The sequence below is a fragment of the Trypanosoma brucei genome, chromosome 10 (assembly GCF_000002445.2).
Source record: "Trypanosoma brucei brucei TREU927 chromosome 10, whole genome shotgun sequence".
NCBI lineage: Eukaryota > Euglenozoa > Kinetoplastea > Trypanosomatida > Trypanosomatidae > Trypanosoma > Trypanosoma brucei.
Window position 1 is genome coordinate 2,975,203 of NC_007283.1, and position 16,548 is coordinate 2,991,750.

General features: G+C 49.6%; 8 protein-coding genes across 8 annotated transcripts, besides 6 other annotated features; 2 read left to right on the forward strand and 6 right to left on the reverse strand.

Annotated features, from left to right (window-relative positions):
- Positions 1-1,360: 1,360 nt before the first annotated feature.
- Tb10.389.1110 (hypothetical protein) lies at positions 1,361-1,723 on the forward strand (the record flags this gene model as incomplete). Its single annotated transcript, XM_818368.1, has 1 exon — positions 1,361-1,723. The coding sequence occupies one exon, from the start codon at positions 1,361-1,363 to the stop codon at positions 1,721-1,723; it is 363 nt and encodes a 120-aa protein (XP_823461.1).
- A 962-nt stretch (positions 1,724-2,685) lies between these two features.
- Positions 2,686-3,024, reverse strand: Tb10.389.1100 (hypothetical protein; the record flags this gene model as incomplete). Its single annotated transcript, XM_818369.1, has 1 exon — positions 2,686-3,024. One exon carries the CDS (start codon positions 3,022-3,024, stop codon positions 2,686-2,688), a length of 339 nt encoding a protein of 112 aa, XP_823462.1.
- Positions 3,025-3,038: 14 nt separating this feature from the next.
- Tb10.389.1090 (hypothetical protein) lies at positions 3,039-3,413 on the forward strand (the record flags this gene model as incomplete). Its single annotated transcript, XM_818370.1, has 1 exon — positions 3,039-3,413. One exon carries the CDS (start codon positions 3,039-3,041, stop codon positions 3,411-3,413), a length of 375 nt encoding a protein of 124 aa, XP_823463.1.
- Positions 3,414-3,732: 319 nt separating this feature from the next.
- Positions 3,733-3,759: a microsatellite.
- Positions 3,760-4,648: 889 nt separating this feature from the next.
- Positions 4,649-7,450, reverse strand: Tb10.389.1070 (hypothetical protein, conserved; the record flags this gene model as incomplete). The annotated part of the gene is made up of 1 exon (XM_818371.1): positions 4,649-7,450. One exon carries the CDS (start codon positions 7,448-7,450, stop codon positions 4,649-4,651), a length of 2,802 nt encoding a protein of 933 aa, XP_823464.1.
- Positions 6,746-6,805: a sequence feature (CT-rich).
- Positions 6,904-7,081: a sequence feature (CT-rich).
- Positions 7,180-7,357: a sequence feature (CT-rich).
- A 223-nt stretch (positions 7,451-7,673) lies between the features above and the next one.
- Tb10.389.1060 (hypothetical protein) lies at positions 7,674-9,461 on the reverse strand (the record flags this gene model as incomplete). Its single annotated transcript, XM_818372.1, has 1 exon — positions 7,674-9,461. The coding sequence occupies one exon, from the start codon at positions 9,459-9,461 to the stop codon at positions 7,674-7,676; it is 1,788 nt and encodes a 595-aa protein (XP_823465.1).
- A 589-nt stretch (positions 9,462-10,050) lies between these two features.
- On the reverse strand, positions 10,051-10,386 carry Tb10.389.1050 (hypothetical protein; the record flags this gene model as incomplete). Its single annotated transcript, XM_818373.1, has 1 exon — positions 10,051-10,386. The coding sequence occupies one exon, from the start codon at positions 10,384-10,386 to the stop codon at positions 10,051-10,053; it is 336 nt and encodes a 111-aa protein (XP_823466.1).
- Positions 10,387-10,587: 201 nt separating this feature from the next.
- Positions 10,588-10,627: a microsatellite.
- A 274-nt stretch (positions 10,628-10,901) lies between these two features.
- Positions 10,902-10,931: a microsatellite.
- Positions 10,932-10,969: 38 nt separating this feature from the next.
- Tb10.389.1040 (hypothetical protein, conserved) lies at positions 10,970-14,332 on the reverse strand (the record flags this gene model as incomplete). Its single annotated transcript, XM_818374.1, has 1 exon — positions 10,970-14,332. One exon carries the CDS (start codon positions 14,330-14,332, stop codon positions 10,970-10,972), a length of 3,363 nt encoding a protein of 1,120 aa, XP_823467.1.
- Positions 14,333-14,905: 573 nt separating this feature from the next.
- Tb10.389.1030 (hypothetical protein, conserved) lies at positions 14,906-15,562 on the reverse strand (the record flags this gene model as incomplete). Its single annotated transcript, XM_818375.1, has 1 exon — positions 14,906-15,562. The coding sequence occupies one exon, from the start codon at positions 15,560-15,562 to the stop codon at positions 14,906-14,908; it is 657 nt and encodes a 218-aa protein (XP_823468.1).
- Positions 15,563-16,548: the final 986 nt, after the last annotated feature.

Here is a 16,548-nt window from a genome sequence, read left to right on the forward strand (position 1 = left end):
GCCGACGGCATTCCGAAAGAAAGGAGCACTCGCATACGCAAAGACCCCGCGGGGACTTGGCAGTCTTTCATCCAGTTCAACAAACGCGCACCGGGGTTAGGGAAAGCAAGACAGCCACTACGACTGAAAGCACAGAAACGTGCCCCTGTCTAGACAGGTAGGAGGGGGTTGCTGCAGTTCGTTAACCCTTACTCCAGCCGGAATGGGCAAGGCGAAGGGAAAGAGAATAAATAAAACCCGGAAAGCACAACCGTTTACGCTGCTGCCCGCAAATGCTCCACCTGCCGCCGCGAGCCCAGTTCGCCCCCCGCAACCACAAAGACCTGGAAATAAGTAGGGATAGTCTGTGGCGACGGAGAATCCAGGACGTGTGGCCATATTACCTGCTGCAAACTCTCACCGCGATACCCGGGACCCCCGTCCCCGGGGGGGGGGGAAATTTTTTTTTTTGGAAGCTGACGGTGACGGGTGCCTGAAACAGAGATTAAAAGTTGCTAACAACAGAACCTCAACAAAACGGAGCTTAGTCAGGGGGCTGCCGCTTTCAGCAGAAAATTCCCGCTTTAGAGACAGTGGGATGACGCCACGGAAAACAGCGGGAAACTTTTATAGTTATTAAAGCTGGTCCACCTTCGATACAGCATAAAGAACAATTTATAGGGGGTGCACACTGAAAACCCCCGCAGGTTTTTGCTTTCAAAAAAAAGAGAAAAAAACGGGTTGTCTACGCTTTCGGAAACTATGCGCAGTTCAACCTCGCCTACGGGTAAAAGGATGTGTTGATGGTGGCTGAAAAAGCGAATGTTGCTGTAACATCTGTTGTTTGCCTGGTGCGCATGAAAACGACCCATAGTGGAAACGGCTGTTTTTCATTCATCGCAGAAAGGAGGGTGTTAAATAAAACAGCTGTGAGAGCGTGCGGGAAGATACACTTCAAAACTGCTAATGGATGGGACAAAGAAAAGCTCCGTGCTTTACTGAGGTAATTATTTGTAGCGCGCCCATTATCGATCCCTGTCCCAATATCATAAGGGGCGCCCGCCAGAAAAAAAGGAAGAAACCGCAGGGTTTTGAGGATACGTATGTGCAGTGTACCGCCAAGAATCCAACAGCCGCAAGGATGCTCATTCATAGACCCGGAAAACTCCCTATTTAGACGTTTTGCGAGCGCCAAACCGGCAAAATCAAAAGAATAATAAAGCAGATAAAACGGTAGCGAGGGAGAGATTGACTGCGAGAGGTTAAGGGTGACATTTACCGTCGCTTTAAAATTGCCTCCAAAGATGAGGCAGAGTTTTCTGAGATGTGGAGGAGATGGGCCACCATACAAGCCCTTGAATAAAACAAACCCACGGAGGACATGAGGTCACTTTTTACGATCACACAGGGCGCTGCAACGTACAAGCTCACGGGCGAATGGCATTTGGGACGTCTCGAGGCTGTGCGCAGGAGGAGGCGTAGCTGCAACGACCAGGCCCACAACCATCGGGGACGCACTACTAACTCCTTTGAAGGGGTGGAAACCGCAATGGAAGCAGAGGAAAACTATGCCCGCAGCGCGGCAGCGCTTGTAGAGCGCGCAAGAACATTTGATCCGGTGGACGAAAGCTCTACCACTAGTGAGCTGGAAAAAAAAGTTTCACAGCCAACTGAGCAGCAAAGGCCAGCAAACAGCATGTTGTCAGGGTGTGTGGTTTGGTGCGCCGCGTTCCTCAGGCATTGACGTTATACCCCATTTTCTATCGCAGCGGCAAATAAGCCGAGCATAGAACCCGAGAAGAACCTGAGATTCATGCATGGTTTATTCGGTGATGATATGAACGGTACAGCAATGAGTTCAGGCAATGCAAAACCGAGGGATGCGGTACAGCAAGGAATGGAGCGTGTTGATCAACGGCCTTCGGAACAATACATTATACGTCTGGGGAAAAGACGGGGCACACGGCACTTGGATTGGGCACTTCGAACCCACCAAGCCTTACAGTGGCGAGAAAACATGGCAAACGATGCCAAGACCCAAAAGCCATTGACTCTCATGCTGCAGCCGTTGAAAGAAGTATTGAAGCATGCTTAACAAACGACAAGATTAGGAAGGACAAGATTACGGACGCTCAATGCCGTAGTGTTAGCTGAACGGTGCTCCACGGAAGAAAGCGTTTACAGCCTTCCACTCTGGACTTATCCACGCAAGGATGAACTACGACGTTGCTTTTAAGTGATTTTCAGTCTCCACTTCAAGCGGGGAGAGGGTGGAAAGCATGCAACCCCGGCAACGCATGCGATTGCCGAGATTTCGTAGCACGCAAAACAAGGTGTGCCCAAATAAACTCGACTGATATTTGTTTGGAAGGCGGCAAACACGAGGGCGACGGAACACCGCCCCATGTCAAACGCTAAAAGAGGATGCTTTTCAGACATAATAAACCGGCAATATCCTAGAAGTCATCCAATACCTGAATGGCTGAATTCAGTGGAGGGATGGTGCTCCGAAACCGAAAATCAGGGTGCACTCCATACTTAAAGCTCCTTGGACGTTGGCTCCGGAAAATAAATTTCCCTTCCGTGGGAGGGTATGAAAGCAAACGCAACAGACGAATGGAGGAGGGTTCCTGCGCTGCAAAAAATAGGGATATTCAGTAAGAAGGACTGAAAAGTTTCAACAAATGAACTGGTGAGTTTAGGCAGTTAGTCCACTGCAGAAACGATAATCTTCGGCAACACGGAAAAACACAGAATTAAAGGGATACCGGAAGATGGGCATGCGGCCATCGTGCGGAAGCAGCTCCAATGGAAATGGGGTTGAATAAAGTACTGGAAACAATGAAAGACCGAGTCGCGCGGAGGATGGAATCCCGAGCCGCGTATGGAAGGGTGATTTTCACAGCCAGTAAAAAGAATGAGGTGATTTCTATGCAGCTTATTTTCTCCCACCGTGTTGTTTGGAAAGAGAGTGCAATAGCAGATGAGATTGCAGTGAAAGAAGCAACTGCAGAAAGACACACCTAATATATAAAGTTGATACATTGGTGGGAAAAATAATGCAGAAGCACAAAGAGGAATACGCTACATTCGAAATTGGATTAGGGCGAAACGCGCATCGAAGCGATCTTCTCGCCCGTATTCTGCCGGTACCCATGACGGCTCAACTCACTAAAGTGGAGAAAATCATCTTTTCATCATTCCGTGCCTACACACCCCTAAGCATCTTCGGTGATACCGAAGGAGGATCACCCATAATAAGCGCGGTCGTGAGTGCAAAGCCGCGGCAATCAACAGGAAGAGGCGGGAGGAAGACACCCTCCCCCCCAAATATATTTGAAAGAGTTGGGCACAACGTGGCCACACTTCCCGAACTTGTAGAAGAGAGGGTCTGTAACTCGGACACCTTCTGTGCATGCACTAAACCCTTTTAATACAAGGCACGGTGGCACACCACATGGGAAGAACTGAAAAGACGTTTTGAGGTCCCTCGTGAATGCACCCGGCGCCATATACGGTGTCTCGTTCGCATAGCAGTCCTCAGAAGCGTGACCGGGGATTGTGTGCAGAGATGGGGGTGAGTGGGCAAAGATTGCAGAATAGAGGGGTAGAAAAAAAAATCGAAGCAGGCGATAAGGATTCATCACTTAGAATTTACTGGGTCACGGTTAGACCAAATGTTTACCGACCAAGACTATGATCAAAGCAACATACGACCAACAAACACCTGGATAAAACTGCTGGAGCCACGAAACACACACACACACACACACACACACAGAGAGAGAGGTGCGTGGCTACTAGAGATATAGGCTTGTCGAAATTAAACTGGCCACCAATGCGGACGCCGGCAGAAGCATGTCGAGGCCCCCCAAGTCCAGCAAATTAATATTCTTGTTCAAGCACCGGATTACCGCTAGGCGCCGCCAGGGGTTCGAAGAGAAGCGTGCTTGATCTCGACGTTGGTAACTGCAAATTTCAAATGCGTTGCAGAGAATGCAGTTGAAGGGTTGGCACCCGGTGTCTGGAGGACCATCACCCCCGCCACCAATCTGCGGCGATTGCCCAACTGATCCCGTGCCCCGGCTGCCAACCAATCCCTGCAGCTTCCCTCTCCACTTATGATAGTACATTTCGCAACTCACATACGATCGGGTTGTGCGTTCCCTACTTTCAAGGTCCCTACTGCACAGTTTTTTGCGTACAGCTACCAACTGGCCTGAATAGAGTCTCTGGATATTGACATTGAAATACAAAAACTGCCTACCCTTTATTATGGTAAACTCACCGACCCGTGATATTCGGGCGTCGAACATTCACTGCGGAATCAAAAGTCACTTTACCACTAAGCACCACATCCATTGAGCCTTTTTAAAGGGGGGATGCCGACCTCCCCGCGGGTGCAGACGCCCACGGCACCGCAATGATCATTTTGTTGACACCAGAGAATAATGTCACTACGTAAAAAGGCAAGGGTGTAGAATGTAGCACGAGTATTAAGCGATAAAAATAATTTCAGAACCAATTTCCATTCACTTCCCTCCCTTTGTCCGCAACCAAAAAAATTATAGGCAATATATATATTTCTTCATAACTACACATATGTCGCCCCCCTCCCCCCAAGCAGTGGTCTCTCAGGCACGTGCTCATCGGTTGATCTATTTATCTGCTACAACCAGAGTTCGTTCCTATCTGGGTTTAGCGAGTGAGTGAGATCATTCAATGTGTGAAGCTGAACCTCACCCTTCTCGAACCCAAATACCACCATACGGCTTTCCGCCTTTGCCTCTGGTGGCGTGTCAAAGCAAGTGCAAATACCGGCGTTCGTCTGGGAAAGGGATTGCGAAAAAACGGGCAGTTCCCTTTCCCCCTTCGCCAAATCAAGCAAATAAAACATACCACCTGCGTCCAAAACCCAGTACAGCCACTTGTCCATTAGACTGCAGCGAATTTCAGTAACACGATGAGTGCTAAGGGGAATAGATATCTGTGGACTACCCTCGGTGTGCAGATACACCCTAACACTGCCATCATCGTACCCGACCATAAGGATTCTGTTATCCACAGGATTGTATTGCACACACGACGGCACAACAATGGGTTGATTAAAAAATCGCGAGGAGGGCCCGTAAACTGATGGCGCGGCCACACTACCGAAACGGCTAATGTGACGCACCCCCTCGGCGCACGCCACGACGTAATGAGACGGATCGGACGGCACAAAATCAATGGCAAATGCTTCCTGCGATAGCGATGCTGAGTTTGCACGATCGCTGCCTTTGGACGCCGCCAATAGCAGTCGAACGGTGGAGAACATGTTCAATCCATTTTCATTATCAATGATGGCGCCCTTCGCCTGATCCTTTTCATTCACGACCCAAAAGTGTGTCTCACCGAAGGCATCGAGTGAAACTAGTTGTTCAGCTTCATCTTTCCGTATGCCCGTTGCTGTGTTGTACCCTGCAACAGTAACCGAAACCAACGGTGCCAAGTGATTACCTGCTTGCCACGATGTTGAGAAGGAGGGAAGACGGAATCTATGTCCTTCATAACGGCCGGCTGTCGTATGATTTCTCTCCGGCTCGCGGGTGTCCCATAAAAAAACAGAACCGTCTTCAGACCCACCATAAATCAAGTAGGGTTTTCGCGGACTTGCGGATATACACGTGATCACTGATGGTGAGACAAGTACCTTCTCTGGTGCAGTGTTGTCATATATACTCCAGAGGAGAATCACTGACATGTAACGATCCATCTCCTTGGAGGGCCCTTCCTCCACACACGATCCATGAAGCGCCACTATATAGGTTGGATTGCAGGGATTAAAGAGGACCTTGAGCACAGGCCTGTTCCGCGCGGCAGAAAAGCAGAAGGAGACACACGATGACGAGAACTGCGTCTCACTTTTTGCCTTTGTTGCATCCGAACCCACTCCCTCGTTCTCATCCATAGCAGCGCGGATGATGGGAAAGACGCGGTTCAGAAATCCCGCCAACAGCGCCCCGTCAGCAAACTGCTGTTGTTGGGTATTTTCTGTCACAGTGCCCCCGTCCGTTCCTCCCTTTCCCGTGGTAAATTGTGCCACGTTATTTGTATGCAACTCTGGGCATAATCCCAGGTCCCGGGGCACTTCCACCCCGCGGCTTTTTACCCGCACACGCTCCGCTTGCACTCCGACGTCCGTACGATCCTCCTCTGCGGGATTTTGTACGCCTACTTGTTTACGACCCGACTCCCCAAAGCTTCGGATGTACATGTCATATTGAGATTGCGGCGGCGCATCAACCAGGGCAGCCGCAACATCATCCATATCTACCAACCGTCGCAGTGCTGTCGCACGCTGTAAATCTTTGTCAAACTGGGTGACATACCCCTGCCGCTGGAGGTCTTCCGCGGCGAACGCGCTTGTGCCCAGAGGCCCCGTCGTCGCTTTGGAGTCATTTCCCCGCTTGTTTCGCTTCTCCTCCCGCTCTTTTCTCCGCAGTTCACGGCGTTCAAGTGCTTCTCGTTCTCTCTCTTCTTCAGCACGGCGTCTCTCATTCTGTTGAGCTGCTTCCTTTGCTTCGTGCGCCGCCTGGCGAATAGCATGATTCTCAGCCGCCATCGCTGCTGCCAGTTCTTCTGTTTTCTGCCCAGCTACTAGCGCAGTTGTGCGTCCTCGTCTACTTTCCGGTGACACACCTTGCTCATTCCTGGGGGACGCCTGCTTGGCTCCCTTTTTGTTACTAAGAATATCTTGAAGGTCATCCCCGTCCTCGTCAATGGTCTCCTCCTTTTCCTTTTCCATTTCCTTCTTTCCTTTCTCTTTTTTCTCTTCCTTTTCCTTGGCCTTGCGCTCAGCACGTTCCTTTTCTTTACGTGCTCGACGTTCTTCCTCTGTCTCGTCACGCTTTGACTTTCGCTCCTTCTCCCCATCATTCCCAACCTCTTTTTCCTCCTTTTCTTTTTTCTCTTCCTTTTCCTTGGCCTTGCGCTCGGCACGTTCCTTTTCTTTACGTGCTCGACGTTCTTCCTCTGTCTCGTCACGCTTTGACTTTCGCTCCTTCTCCCCATCATTCCCAACCTCTTTTTCCTCCTTTTCTTTTTTCTCTTCCTTTTCCTTGGCCTTGCGCTCGGCACGTTCCTTCTCCTTACGTGCCCGGCGCTCTTCCTCTGTCTCGTCACGCTTTGACTTTCGCTCCTTCTCCCCATCATTCCCAACCTCTTTTTCCTCCTTTTCTTTTTTCTCTTCCTTTTCCTTGGCCTTGCGCTCGGCACGTTCCTTCTCCTTACGTGCTCGACGTTCTTCCTCTGTCTCGTCACGCTTTGACTTTCGCTCCTTCTCCCCATCATTCCCAACCTCTTTTTCCTCCTTTTCTTTTTTCTCTTCCTTTTCCTTGGCCTTGCGCTCGGCACGTTCCTTCTCCTTACGTGCCCGGCGTTCTTCCTCTGTCTCGTCACGTTTCGACTTCGTGGTCGTGTCGTCACCCATAGTTACGTTTTATTTGTCTTCCTTTTTAAGTACCCTTGTGTGAGAATGCAAATAGGGGAGGGGGAATGATTGTGAGGAAGAAGACAAATAAATGTACACGTGCCCATGTATGCATGAGGTGAAAGTAAAATCCGTAAAAAAGCGCAGCAAGCAAGCCAAGGGTTACGCCCTTCCCCCGCGGTTATTCACTTTGCACCACACAGCAGTTAAATGATCTCATACGCTACGCCACATTATTCCAGCAACTCGCGATGTGACGTGCACTAACGCCGTGCTGGAAAAGAGCGTAGGAAAGCCATCGGATCTTTTCCCGGTTAGCCTTGTCAATCTCAGAACTGCAACCTGATGTTGCACTCGCTGCTCGCCTGTTGCCTCCAACCCCTCTTCGCCTACCGCTACCTGTAAGCAAACGTCCTCGATGAAGCACGCTCCGGAGGTGGTGCACAGAGCCTGGAAAAAATCCCAAAGAGGATAAAAACAACAGCACTTTCATTTCATCACTTGATAGAGTACGACGCGCGGACCCATAAGAGTCGTCTCCCACGCCTCGTTTAAGGGCATCTACGCCCCAGCAGTCGTAAAGAATCCACGCTAGGACAAGACGCACGTAACCCGAGGCGGATTCGGAACACCTGACGAGAGGACGTGCTGGACGATCGTTTGGGTTCCAAATTCCATTTCGCCGGTGCACTTTCCTCAGCATACACGATATTAGCGCGCAAAGACTCGCGTTGAACGGAGCAAAAAATCGATAGTGGTAATTGACGCTCACATCCGCAAATGACAAATAACTGTCATGCTCCTGCACGACCTCATCCTCACTCGCAGCAGCGGCGAAGGCACCGCGTACAGCTTCCCCCATCCGGTTCCATAGCGGTTTATATGGCATTTCGACGGGAGGTAGGCTACAGTAAGGAGAGGTCGTCCTGATGCAGCACAACATGTCTTCGTCTGGTCGCGTTGACAGTTCACCAAAGACTTCCTCCCATGGGAAAAGACGACCCCGAGCAAGCATATCATGTGTCCAATTGATCTCACTCCCTCCTGCGTCGGACGGCGTTAATGGGGGGACACCCGACAGCTGGGAGAGGGGGAATCGTGTCTCTTTTAACGCATCAAGCGTGACAGGTAAGGATGGCAGTACCTTCTGGCGACGCACTGCGACACGATCAGGACCTGCATGAAAAATTGAACCCTGTGTAAACATCTCCCCAACTCCAAACAGTGTGTAAGATACCCAGCGTGGATGATACGCTTCTATGACGTAATCACAGTATCGTCGGAACTGCGCCGCCGTCATTTCAAACTTGTGGTCTTCGTGTCTCACGTTGTACGGTAAACCTGGCAAAGAGTGAGGAGCACCGTTCAACCGCGGTTGAATGCTACCTCCTAACTGACCGGTCACATTACTCTTGGCATTACCAATACCATTTCTATCACGATTGGGTGTTGTAATGACTACAACCCGCGCACCGCAAGCCGCGGCAAGGTGGGCAAAAAGGACCTCGGTGAAGAGGGGAACATCACTAACATTTATGTGTTCTAACACTTCAATGGAGATAACGGCATCATATTGGTGTGATAACTGGGTGCGAGGAACCGCTTCTCCCAGTTGTGTAGCCTCTTTCCCGATTTCCCGTTCCCTTTCCTTGTCTTCTTCAAACGGAGTGAAGACCGGTGGTTTCGTGAGGTCCCCTTGAACGAACTCAACGTGCATGGGGTGCAGAAGTGCAACGGGGGATGAGAATCCTAGTGCTGTTATCGCTTCTTTGGCTTCATGCAACGCCACTTTGTCCAAATCGATCGCGAGCGCGCGACTGAAAGAATGTTCTTGTAACTGGGAGGTCAGTATATGGCGTAGCAGTCCGCCACTCGAACAACCGGCATCAATGAACGAGCTACACCCATTCTCCCGTAGTAAAGTTTGCACTTTCTGCGCCCGCTGTACGTATAATGGCGGGGAAAACGATGGAGTCCACTCGTGGTCACCGCCGTTCCCATATACGGACATTTGAGCGCCTGCATGAAGCGCAGGGGCCGTCAACACGAACGAGAAGATGATTGAGGAAAGGTGGGGGCGGGAGAACAAAAGTAAATGAGGGCCAACTAAAAAAATATTAATATTGACAGAGAATGCCGCAATAAGTGAGAGGGAATACAATAATGCATACAGGACGAACAAATAAAGCGAACGGTGCTGTCAGTTAGCAGTGATGGGAGCCCATTCTCACCATCAGCTAGGGAGAAATAATGCCGCCCTGGACCGCCGGACGGAGACAAGACTGAACGAAAACAAAAACACATACAAGGGGGCGCTAATGTAAAACGATACACATGCAAAAACCGAAGGGGAGGAATCCCCCATTAGGATGATTTGGCGTGATGACGGGAGGCGCGTTTGTCCGAAAGACGCACGACCCCCAGAAAAAGAGGGTGAGAAAGAAGACAACAACGACAAAATTGAATAGCGTTAAAGCAGAAAGGTGTGTTTTTGTGTTTTTTTTGTGTGCGATGATGGACTAAAGTATTGAAGTGAAAAATTTACAAGCAGGAGTTTGACCGGCATGCCACATCCCGTCTCATATCCCGTCGGTGTTACTTCACCCCTCGCGTGCTGAACACAAAAACAAAAGCTGTTGGGGTGCACAACCAATCACCTTGACAAATATATATATGTATATAAAATATCCAACTAAAGCAACACACCATACAAACTGATAAAAGTGGAAAGATAACATAAATAAGCGTATTAATAATTTCATTGCCGCCGAATACGGAAGGTCGATGAGGAAAGGACGGAGTGACGCGAAACGTTGACTGGATTCATTTTTATTCACCACAACTTGACCATTCCGGTGGAAAGATCTTAACAAACAGGCAAACTGCTCCATACTCCAAAAGGTCACCCGCCGAGCCCCAATGATGCACCGCGCCATCCCCGCTAAAACCCATAAGTGAGCCTCGGCGTCACACGCTCAAGGGAGTTATAAACCAAACAAACATACGCCACCACCCTCACAAAGTTATTTGGAGGCATCAATGAAGCGAAGACCTGAATTGTTTACCAAGTGCAAACAATCGACATTTCCTTATTCGCCGTGTCCCGCTCACGGCACGCGAGAGGTGGTGAATCTCCGAAAACAAAAAAAAAACAAAAAAGGAAAAACAAAACAAAAACGTCGCCAAGATCAGTAGCAAAAAACGATGGGTCTCAATCACTCACTGGAAAAGTAGCAGCAAGATAATTTCAGCAGTTGCACACACAGGAGCGTCCTGACATCCGCATAGACCTACCTTGTACTTTTATTCCCTACCCATGTTTTTTTTTCATCTGTTCTCCCTCCTTTCCCATGTCAGCAACGATGTTGAACGTAATAGTTTCACCGATGGAGGATCCTTCCCCGACATCAATAGTGATGTGCCACCGCTGTATTGGCATGATGGACGCGTGCACACACAGACACACACACACACACACACATCATTAGTGATGTAGACACTGCACATCCCCAAAAAGGTTTACATACCTCCTTGACCCAAGGGTGCTATCGGGTCGTAGAAGCGTTGGCCACGCGAAAGATATGGAGGCACAAAATTCATCATGAACCCCTCATCCTCCCTTAGCTTTTTTGTCGAGTAATGTGCTCCTTCTGGAGCTCTCCCAGGTCCTGTGGGGTAACACGGGAAGGGAGAAACATCATGCATGTACGGAAAGGTTCCCCCCAAAGGCATTGCGGGTGGCGCTGTGCAATGGTTTCGCAGAGTGCCTACATTCCTAAAACCAACCCGCATAAGCGGAGTTCCACGTAATAACTGGTTCCGTGTTGACATTGAATTCGCTGTGGGTTTTCCGTGGACTTGACTCCCCGCTCCTCCCAGCCATGCACCCCCATCTGTGCAATTGGTATGTTGCAAAGGATTTGCGGGAGCTGCGGGTGACAGGGATGTAGTGGGAGGAGGGCAACTCACAGGGAGTGGACCGGGCACAGTCTTCACCGAATGATAGGAAGGGTGCTGCTGCCTTGGCTGCTGGTTCTTCAGAACTCCAAGACCAGGATGGGAGATATAAGCATTGTCAGATGGAGTCGACAGTTGGCTGCTTCTCCCTTCAAATTCGTCATTGCTTCCGAGTACCCTTTCCTGGGAGTCGAAAAGAAACTGTGGTTCCAATACTTGTTGTACATTGGGAACGCAGAAAAATGTTGGTTGCGAACACTGTTTGCAGCTTGTTAGAGCCACACGTGGTCTTACCGGCAAATGTTCCGGACAGTAACGCTGCACATAGTACAAAGTCTGGCCGAAGAGTTCATGGAGAATGCTGTGCCCCGTCATGTCTACACATCTGTTGTACGCTGCGGCATCCACCAAATAGTGGCCCAGTGCCCCAGAGAATTGCGGTTCGCGTGTTACACTGCCCGTGACACCGCTACCAAGCCCGCTGCTCGGGCCCCGAGAAGTCGGCAGAGATTGCGCAAGCTTCGCCGATCCCATTTTAAAAAGAACGAGACCCTCCCGAAAAGCACGATAAATACGCTGAAGGTGGTTGCGGCAAACGCCCCGACACACACTTGAACCCCACCGCAGCGGATCCATGACATTCATAGTTCGAAGGGGAAAGTTAACTGTGGTTGTCACGGGGCCCGATGCTCGTCCGCCATCGTCCGCGTGGCCGCGGCTGACGGCATGTTCCTTTCTCGCTTCAGGCGTGAAGCTCTCCGGAGTGTTGCTGCTGGGGTGCGATTTGTTAGCCTGGGCGCAGGGTGGGAAGTGCCCCGCCTTTCCCCGTTGAGGACGGTGACTTTCCTGTGATAGCATCCTCTTTAATTCCCTGGGAGTTATGAGCTGCTTAGCACGTCGGCGAAGGCAATGCCCCAACGCCTCCTGACCTTCGGCTGTTAGACCAAACACAGCTGAGCCGCCAGGTTGTTGGAAGTGCTCCACCTGTGACTCAACAAGATCGAGGTCTAATGGCACATTATTTATTTTGTCGCACGGAACAGGACCAAACAACGTGAGGCAGTAACTTTCAAAGTCAAAATAACTGAAATATTTGAGGAAGCGCGCAAATAACTGAAGCGGCGAGATGTGTTGATATTCTCCACGCTGCCTCTCCTCCAGATGTTTTCCGTCGCCTTCACCGCCTCGCTCTTCCCGTTCCACATCTTCAAGAAACTCAACAGTGTTTATCATAGAAATAATCATCACAGTAGCCGCGTAGGAGGATATGTACCCTCCCTGGCCACTGAGAACATGCGCCTCGTAGCAGCACCACGCTTTCATCAGCAGCAGAGTTCGCTTCAAAAGGTGGTTACATCCGATCTTCATGTCCATCTCGTGCAAAAAACGTATGCAACTGACACCCCCAAGTTGCCCTACCGTTATATCGTAGCTGCTTCCGTCCATTACAAGCTTTAAGACACGAACTTCAGCAACAACAACAGTGTCGACATACACAGACTTGTTGTTTTCCCGAAGGTAGTCCGCCACGCTCGAGAGCAATTCACCACCCGCAACAGTGGTCGCTTGAGACGATGTGCCGCTGATGCTACTGCTGCAACTACTTCCAGCTGCGCCATCAGAAGAATCAGCATGGGCTTCGCTTTGCGTCTCAATCTTGGTTGGATTCAAAAGCCCGTCCACCTCAATCGTCATATCGTTATCACCGTCGGGCAGCACAGTCCCTGATGCCAGACTACCAAAAACATAGTACCGTTTTTCCCCATAATTTACCCCCTTTCCCCATGCTACATTATTGATGGCATCATTGAGGTACCCCGCGAGACGGTTCAGTTGCATTCGACGGTGCAGAGCCATCTCCTCAACATTTTTCGACAGGGGCGCAATAACATTACTGTCGATCAGCTGGCAGAGCGCCAGCGACACCTCAGGAGTGAAGGTGTAGCTACTAGAATGACTACTAGGAGGGTCGCAGTGTTTCGTTGCTATTTGTAAACTATCGGCACCGGGACAAAGAAGATCCTTCTGACTCTGGAGGTCGTTTTCCTTCTTTGTTGTGGCGGTAGCACAAGTTTCTCCTACGGGCAATGGTTTCAAACGCTCCCTCGCCGGACACGGCTGGACTTCACACATTCCTTGCGTTTGAAAATGTATGTCCCCACGTTGCCTTGACTCAACAACTGCACCCCTGTCCGCCCTTTCCCCGTCCCCCTCCGACGTGCCTCTGCACTTCCCTGGAGGGAGTGGAGGAGATGAGGCAAATGCATGTTCTTCCGTTGGGAGTGATTGTTTTCCTCCTTCGCCATGGGGTGATGTGCTTGCTGAGCAGTCTGTGGCCGGTGCGGCCAAAGTGGTGCCAAAGTTGCGTGGAGTGGCCTGTGGGTCACCTTTTGTATCATCTGAGCGGTCACAGTACTGCTCAATGTGGGGTTCCCCCTCCTGAGACAGTGCCATACGCTCGTTTGAGTGTATTGTAGCCGTATCGTCCACTTGGCTGTCGTTTTGAGCTTGTCCATATGAACTTAACGTATCTCCACAGGTTGTGGAGCTGTGTTTAGGGGTATCGTCCTCCGTCACCTCCAGGCCTTCCTTTCGGGACCCAGGAAGTAGTGAAACGTGTAACCTCCCTTCTTTATCCTCCTTACTATGTCGTACACCTACCCCAAGGGGTGGGACGGTGACACAAACACCCTTTTGGTTTGCACTCACCTCGCTGGGCTGTTGCTGGTTGGAAGTGTGCTCATGTTCGTTCACACTGTTACCTGCAACGTTGGAAACTGTCTCTCCTTCACAACGGGTTGCATCTGTGGCAGCCGATCCCCCAGCTGTTTGCTGCCCAGGTTTTTTATCGCTGACAGAGACGATTGCGCCTTTCCCCTTCAAAGACCGTCGGTTTTGTGTCTGGGTGTTCCTTTTCACGGACATAACAATACTACAGTACAACAATAACAACAACAATACAGACGAATTCTGTAGAAACAAGCGTAAAAGAAACAACAAAACCGTACTCGTGATCACTTAAGGAGTGTGGGTGCAGATGAAATAGCTATTTGCCCCAAGAAACTAAGTCTCTTTTTTATAGTATTCTTTCCCCTATGCGCGTCCTTCTTTGGATGGTGTCTGGCACCCTCCTCTTCTCTTTTCAATGTCTCTGTTTCTCCAGTGCTACAAAAAAAACAAGGCAGCGGAAAAGTAAGTAAAGGAAACTGGAGCGAATACCCGCACACATGCTAATATGCGGTGTACATGAACGATAACAAAGGGCATTTGCGCATCCGCTAGTGGACACACGGCGACAACGGCCGAGGGTGGTTGAAAGAGGGACAAACACTGTTCAAACAGTGGACGGAATTGACACCCCTTAAACTGAAGGATATATAAAAAATTAAGACCCAGCGGAAGGGATATTCATATGGGCGCTGCGAACAATGAGAAGGGGAAGCCTGCATGGTGCCTCAGCACCAATCTATGCGCAGGATGCACAACACAACTGCTAAACTACATCAAATTCTTCATCTTCTCCAGCACCTCCGGATGCTTTTGCGTGATTAGTCTCATATCCTCTGGCCGAATGCGTCCATCCTTCCGGACATCTAGAAACATCATAAGCCGTTGTGCTTCCTCGTTTATGACACGCTTCACCTCCGGATCATCTATATCACAGTCACCAACATACTTCGTTGCTGCGGTGATGGTAGTGACAATATCGTTTAGGGAAAGAAACCCATCCTGATCAGCATCGTAGGCATTGAACACAACCACAAAAAGTTCCTCCGTACTGTAAATAACTGCCAAGTGATACAGAAGGAACTCGCTAAAGGATATAACCCCATCACAATCACGGTCATAACCCCTGAAAAGATGCTCGTACATCTCCGAACTCGATGACCCTATTCTTTCCCCACCTCCCCCTCCATCCTCTTCTTCACTGTCTTCATCTACATTTTTGAGATACGACTTCGAATGGGTGTGCTTGTATGTTTTAAACACTTCCGTGCTCTCAATGTAGTGTTTGAAATCCACCGGTGTCATGATACCGTTGGGTGCTGCACGATGGAACTTAAGGAAAAGAAACTCAATCGCGCCGTCAGAGAAACGACCCTTCACAAGTTCCTTATAATCCTCCATCTGTGCACGCGAGAACGTATAGCCCATGGTTTACTCTAACAAAGAAACTCGTCAGTAATTCCTGATGTTGCGAGGTCTTCCCTGCTGTCGCTCTAGCACACACACACACAAAAAAAAAACAACAACACCCGTACAGGAGCAATACGGCCACCAACAATTTCACTAAGAAAAAAAAAATAAAGGAAATAAAAGAACCGAGTAGTGCACGTGTGAATTGTGGTTATCAAAGTCGCCTTTTTGGCGAAGGTGGCTCGGGCCTCCCTTTGGGGCCTTTTCGTGGTGTTAACAACACAGTACCGCCCACATATATAAGTAAATTCATTTGTACAGTTTCGTGAACCTCCCGGCCTCCTTTCGGTTAGTCGGAACCAATTTGTCGAAGGAAAGGTAAACGCTACTCACACTCAAGTGCAACACCAACATTAAAGGTTACAGATATCTGCCTTTTCAACCCTACACATAACTCGTTTCTCAGGTGTTTGTGCGTTCCTACACGCCAAAGACAGCGGTGGAGTCAACGGCGCGGACAAGAGAAAGATAATATGATGCACACCCGCGGATGCTCTAGTCAGCCGAACCACCACTTAGACATTAACTAAACCAATTAGTACCACTTCATCTAATTTAGGAACCCCAAAAGCAAAAAATACACAACATGCGCATGCAATAAACATCCCTCCCCCCATTTGCGCATGCTCATGAGAACATCACGTGGCGCGCCGTTGCTATGAGGGATGCATTACCTGCTGCTTGTATCACCAGAGCTACTGATATGGAAAGGACCACCCTCTCTTACCTCCTCCCCCAACTGTTGGTGCGGTTTACTATCGTTAATGTATAAAAAGTAAGGAATATGTGTGTGGGGAGGAGGAGAGAGAAAACAAACAAACAAACAAGCACCAAGTTGAACAATTACTCACAATTACAGCAATGACATTCGAGAACTTGCCATAATCCGCTGCAATGTACAAAGATGACCTTGATGCCCAGGTTCTTGTTGCAAGTCACATGCG